General features: G+C 30.4%; 1 protein-coding gene across 1 annotated transcript; it reads left to right on the top strand.

Moving 5' to 3' along the window:
* Positions 1 to 931: 931 nt before the first annotated feature.
* On the top strand, positions 932 to 3,488 carry LOC105133143 (scarecrow-like protein 14). Its single transcript, XM_011036985.1, has one exon. The coding sequence runs from the start codon at positions 1,268 to 1,270 to the stop codon at positions 3,239 to 3,241; it is 1,974 nt and encodes a 657-aa protein (XP_011035287.1). The 5' UTR covers positions 932 to 1,267; the 3' UTR covers positions 3,242 to 3,488.
* Positions 3,489 to 6,846: the final 3,358 nt, after the last annotated feature.

Raw genomic sequence — 6,846 nt, 5'->3', positions numbered from 1 at the left:
TATTTTAGGGAGATAGACTCCAAAAACATATATAGTAAAAAAATTTGAACATGAAGAGATTATAAACCTGGTACTTGAAGGATTGATGGGTTTTTTATAGCCTATAAATCTTGTCTTTTTATAAAAAGAAAGGAATGAAGAGTTTGTTTATCCCCATGATATTTTGAATTATATTTCATTTAAAATAATATGTATTGAATTAATATAAAATATTGAAGAACTCATGTGGAGATATCAAAAAATTACTAAAAAAATGTTAGGTTCAAGCAAGTTGCCCTAGGTTTTTAGAAGCGGAAAATGAACCGAAATATGCTGCATGAGATCATGATTGTTGCCTAAACCCAAATATTTTAGATTAATAAAAATTTTAAGCTCGTTAAATTTAGGTTAAATTTAGATATAAACTGGTTTTTTTACGAGATAAGAGAAGATGAGATTCATAATTATATTTTTTCCTCTTGAATGAGTAAACTGACCGGCATATTACATGATCAAACACCTTCCTTTTTCTAATAATATAATAATACATATAACATGCTAAAGATAAAATGAGACCATAAATAAAATAAATATTTTATCTAATTTAGAGTATGTCATTGTGTTTTTTTAAATTTTAAAATTTTAAATTTTTTTTGCTTAAAATAAAAAAAAAATTATATTTTGAACTGTTTTAATGGATTGATATTAAAAATAAATTTTAAAAAATAAAAAAAATATTTTAATATATTTTTAAATAAAAAATATTTTAAATAATCATTACACGCTGGTTAAACATGATTGGTTAGAATATGGAGCCATTATATGACAACGGCTTTTTGATTTAGTCAGTGGCCTTTGGCAATCGATACAGACAACCCGTGCATCATAATTCAAGTCTTCTATAGAGTCATAGATGCGACTCAAGCTTGATCAAAACTAACGTGCAAGAAATTTCCAAGAGGTCAGGTTGCAGAGGAGATGGGCTCCAAGGCCTCTCTTTGCTTTTAAAAGCGAACCGAATCCCATTTACCAAAATCATTATATAAACATTTGGATACTTCTTGTTCAAATCGCTTTCTTCAAAAAACTTGGCCCCTTGGTCTCATAATTAGTACCTGCGATCTACACTTCCTTCTTACCCATCACTTCCAAAATCTTGTGTTTCTGTTGGGTTTTCACAGAAATCATATTCCCCAGGGCATCCTAGATAAGTAGTATTATTTACACCTTTTCCACTTTCTTGTTCGACAATCGGATACGAATTTGAGCACATTTCGTTTCCATACTAATGGTGATTGAATCTATGGATCCACCTTCCTATCCCACCAATCTACAAGCTCCCGCTAACAATCCTTCTTTAAGGTCGACCTCAGATGGAGAATCTCCGTTCGACAGTGAAACGACTGACTGCTACCATGCTGTTTTGAAGTACATACATGACATCTTAATGGAAGATGGCTTGGGGGATAAAACCTGTATGTTACAGGATAGTCTCGCACTCCAAGCTGCTGAAAAGTCACTTTATGATGTTATCGGCGAAGAGTATCCATCTTCTTCGGATCATTGCCCTCCTTGTTTAATTCATAACAATGAGCGCCCAGATGAGAATTTCACTCCAACTACAAGTGTTCAATCTTCTGTTACACAGCCATTTGACTCTCCCGAAAGCATGCCGTATGTACATGTAGAAACGCAGCCTTTTGGACAGTTCAATGGAGTTATGGGAAGTGCTAACAAGTCCATTCCATATAGTCATTCTATCAAATTTTCTTCAATGGGAAATGTATCAGATCCTCAAGAGCTAAAGAGAGAGGTGATGGCAGACAGAATGCAGAAGAATGGAAGGAACTACTCATCAATTCAGACAAGGGGAAGGAGGAATCATCAGCATGACAATAATGGCTACTTAGAAGAAGGGAGAAGCAAGAAGCAATCTTCGGTCTCAGAGTCCCTGCACTTGGAGCTTCTTGATGATACCTTTTTGTATAATATTGAGAATGGAGGACACATACCGTGTCCTTTGTACGGTAATTCACCAAGTGCAAGGAACAAGAAGTTTCTGCAAAGTGAGCAGTCAGTTGCTTCTGATATGCGCAGGAGAACACTGGCTAATAAAAGAGAGACAGACCTGTGGACTCTGCTAATTCTTTGTGCACAAGCTGCAGGAATCGGGGATCTAAAGACAGCTAGTGGGAAATTAAAGCAGATTAGGCAACATTCTTCTCCTTTGGGGGATGCAAATCAAAGATTGGCACATTATTTCGCTAATGGCCTTGAGGCACGCCTTGCTGGCACTGGCATGCCACTCTCTGGACCCATTACGCAAAGTTCGACAACAGCTGCTGACATCCTGAAATCTTATGAGCTCTATGTTACAGTATGCCCTTTCAGGAAGATGACAAATTTGTGTGCAAACAGAACAATTTCTAGAGTAGTAGATAAGGCAACAAGCGTGCACATCATTGATTTTGGCATTAGCTACGGATTTCAATGGCCTTGCTTTATCTACAGGCAGTCATTAAGGCCTGGAAGACCTACCAAGATTCGCGTTACGGGAATTGAGCTTCCCCAACCAGGTTTCCGGCCTGCAGAAAGGGTTGAAGAGACTGGCCGTCGTTTACAAAGATTGGCTGACAGAATGAAGGTTCCGTTTGAGTACAATGCCATAGCCCAGAAATGGGAAACTATTCAATATGAGGATCTCAAGATCGATAGAGATCGCGATGAGGTGATTATTGTCAACTGTATGTACCGATTGAAGAACTTACCTGACGACACGATGGTGGTCAACAGCCCCAGGGATGCCGTTCTTAAACTGATTAAGAGAATCAATCCCGATATATTCCTCCATGGAGTTAGTAATGGTTCTTACAATGCTCCCTTCTTTGTCACGAGGTTCCGTGAGGCATTGTTCCATTATTCTGCATTTTTTGATATGCTTGAAGCTACTGCACCTCGAGAAGATCAAGAAAGATTGTTGTTCGAGAGGGAAAAAATTGGAAGGGACGCTATAAATGTGATAGCATGTGAGGGTACACAAAGGGTTGAAAGGCCAGAGCCATACAAGCAATGGCATATGAGGAATTTGAGGATTGGATTTAGGCAGGTCCCATTACATCAAAGCATCATTAGAAGAGTGAAAAACATTAAACATGATTATCATAAAGATTTTATCGTTGATGAGGATGGACAATGGATACTTCTTGGATGGAAGGGTAAAATAATCCATGCTATTTCAGCTTGGAAACCTGTCCAGAAGTAACAAATGAAACTATGGTGTTTTTGCTTCCTTTTTTTTATTTTGTAATGTAAATTTATCCTTTACTGCTTAGCGTCTGTGGATTATGATCCACGTTGAGCAACTACAACAGTCCTCATTCAATTGTTTACTGTGGATCTAATATCGTAAACACTGAATAATTGGCCGGAAGAGGAGTCCTCTGAACATGCCCGGCCGGCCATCTTGGATTACAGGACTAGTGAATATATAGTTTCATTGCTTTGAGTTATGAACCAAGTTTATACAAATTCCTGAGCAGATATGCAACAAATGAAACTCTTTGTTTTCCTTATATCACTTTAGAAAGAGGCTTAGTGAGACAAATCATAACAACATTCCCGTTGCGCAAAAAAGGCTGAATTACATTTTGATCCCTACATTTTATGACTGTGTGATTAGATCCTAAACCATTAAACCAATAAAGATTAGAAAAACTCTCCTTTGTCCCTAAAGTCTTCGTATATTTTAAAATACGGAGATAAATGTTCACATAAAGTCCATATCATGTATGAGGTATATACATAAGATGGTAGTTTACTTTTTGGTAGATGTTAGAAGAAGAAAAAATAATATAAACTTTTAGGAAAAAAAATAAATGGGCCCAATCAAAAAAACTATAAGAATTATGTTTTCTTTTTTAAAAGCAACATGACACTACGATAGCAACTACCTTAATATTAAATAAATGCAAGTTCAACAAACAAATAATCAAAGCAAGGATAATGAATTAAAAAATAATTAAGAGGTTAAAATATTAGAATTCTAAGAAAACTTGAGTAACTTAAAGAGGTTAAAATCTAGAAAAATAATTTTAAAAAAACTAATTATAAACTATAAAGTTTTTTTGTGGTGGAAAACGCCTAAGAAAATTAGGAATATTATAATAAATTGTATGGAACTTAAAAGGCGTTAAGGTGAAGAATTAATAGCACTAAAATGAAAGCATAATTAAACAAACATAAAAATAATGTATGGAGATTAAGAGATAAATAGTATAGAAAAATATATGTATTGGATTGACAAAAAAAAAAAAAAATTTATAGTTATCTTGCTTCTCTGTTCACACATAAAATAATAATTTATAGTTATCTTGCTTCTCTGTTTACACATAAAATATTAAACTTGATTAATAAATATTTATATAATTATTAATTTTAAAACTTGTAAAATTAGTTAAGATATATATAAATTAATCTAAATATTTATATTAATTAAATAATTAAATAATTAAATATAACATTCCAAGAACCCTTACTGTTTGCAAGTATATATTTGGTCACCTAACATATTTATTCTCAATCATCACCTAACTCTCGATTGAGTACCCAAATTAATATTTTTTTAAGTTAGGTACCCTATAATCTATCACACATTATCCATCTATCATCAATCCGTAGGAAAGAAATGTTGCCATCATGAAAGGTCAGAAATGATGGTCCATTATTATTTTTTTAGGAATATAATTATGATTGCTTTTTAAAAAAAATATGTGAAAATATATTAAAATAATATTTTATTATTATTTAAAAATTATTTTTAATATCAATATATCAAAACGGTTCAAAATATATAAAAAATTAATTTAAAAAAATTAAAATTTTTAAAAAACACAGTGCAAATATTCTCTAGAGATAATTGACTTCACGTTTTGTCACATGCTAAATAATTTTTTTAAAATATAAAAAAATATAAAAAAATAAATTTTTTATTTAACTTGATTTAATTGATCAATTTTAAAATCTTACAACTTAACTATTTGTCTAAATTAAATTTTAAATTAAATCACATAGAAATTAGCTCCAAATTAAATTGAATAATTTCATGGATCCAAATACAATTTAGATAATTAATAAAAACATGGGTTAATCTTGAAAATAAAGTTTAATATCAAAATAAAAGTTTAAAAAATGCAAAGGACTAGTCACATTATTGAAAAAAACATGAGGGACAAAAATGTACTTAATAAATAAATTTAAATGTACCATCTATGTTACCATTATTTTACAATTTAGTTTCCTATCTTTCAATTTAATCCTCACCCACTAAAAACATTCAAATAAACTTTAATTTGGGCTTAATAGTGTTAAAATAATGTTTGAAGATCAAATTGAAAATTTTAAAAATTATATTATTATAATCCAAGGTAAAATATAAGGGGATGAATAATAATTCATATAGAGTAAAAACTCCACACCACTTAACTTTATATATAATATAAAATATATTTGATTTAACTTATTTTTTTTGCCCCTACTTTAGTGGTTAAATGAAGTCATTAGTCCCTCTACTATTTCGGGATCATTGAGATAGCTACTTATCGTTTTTATTAATGCGACCCATGGTCCTATGCAATGAGAACCTTCCATCCTCCTTATCCAAGTCAAACTGTTAAGTTTAACGGAAACTGTTCACATTCATTAGTCAGGAGGTCATTGGCCATTGAAAAATTAACAAGGTTTAATTTATTTTACGTTGTGTTTAATTAGTCACGTATGAAAGCAGAGAATTTATTTTAATGTATTATTTCCTAAATCTTTTAAGTGATTGGTCACTGATTATATACAATTTAGAATATTGTATCATATTGTTTTAACAATATCAAAAAAAGTTGTGGAGTAAATCGTTAAATATTAAAAAAAAAAAGCGCGGATAATTTTAATTGTGAGGATAAAAACTACATGGATAATTACTATAGCATTCTCTACATCCAAGAAAAATGTTGTCATATGTGTGTGCATACGTGTTTATATATATATTAAGTGATTAACTATTTATATAATTTTTTATTTGTTGAAAATGAATGAAAATAATTAACATCATTATAAATAAAAAAGAAAATATATTTAATATGTGTGTGTATATTATTGCCGATGCATATTTTTTAAAAATTCTTACTCAAGTTTTGAAAAAAAAAATACTGCAAGTTATGTCACATAATGTGATAATTTATGCAGAAAGGACCTAATTAAAAAATAATAAAAGTATAAATGACATTTAATTTAACTTCTATTTTAAATAATAAAACTTTAAATAACTTTAGAGGCATTAAAATAGATTGATCCGGCATTAGAAACATTTTCCTTGTTTTATATTCAAAGAAAAAAATATACAACATACATTTTGAATAAAATTTTATAATATGATTTTTTGTTTGCTCAAAATAAAAATAATTTACTATATTGTACAATTTTTTTATTCAAAATTTTCATGTTATATCTTCAATTTCTCTTTTTAACTTTACATAATTGATGGTACATACTAGACACATTACAATATATTGATTATATTATTTGTCACACGTTAAGCTGATTATCAAACAACCACAGAACCGGGTGAGTTTAATTATTTATATAAAAAATGAATAAGGTTAATATATTTTTAAAACGTCTGGTAAAAGCTTTTAGTTGTAACAATATTTTTTTTTTAGCAGCAAATGACATGTTATTTGTTTATTTAAAGAAAGAGAGAGAGATGGATGATAGATAGTTCATCCCTTGTAAAAAAAAAAAAGTGTCCAATTGTGTTTCCCTCCCTTCAACCGACGTGTCTGGTATTTGTTATGGTAGGATTATTATTCTTTTTTTTTT

This window comes from Populus euphratica, unplaced genomic scaffold, assembly GCF_000495115.2.
Source record: "Populus euphratica unplaced genomic scaffold, PopEup_1.0 scaffold42.1, whole genome shotgun sequence".
In the NCBI taxonomy this organism is placed as follows: domain Eukaryota; kingdom Viridiplantae; phylum Streptophyta; class Magnoliopsida; order Malpighiales; family Salicaceae; genus Populus; species Populus euphratica.
Note: the sequence above shows the minus strand (reverse complement) of the source record. Positions and strands in the feature narration are given on the sequence as shown.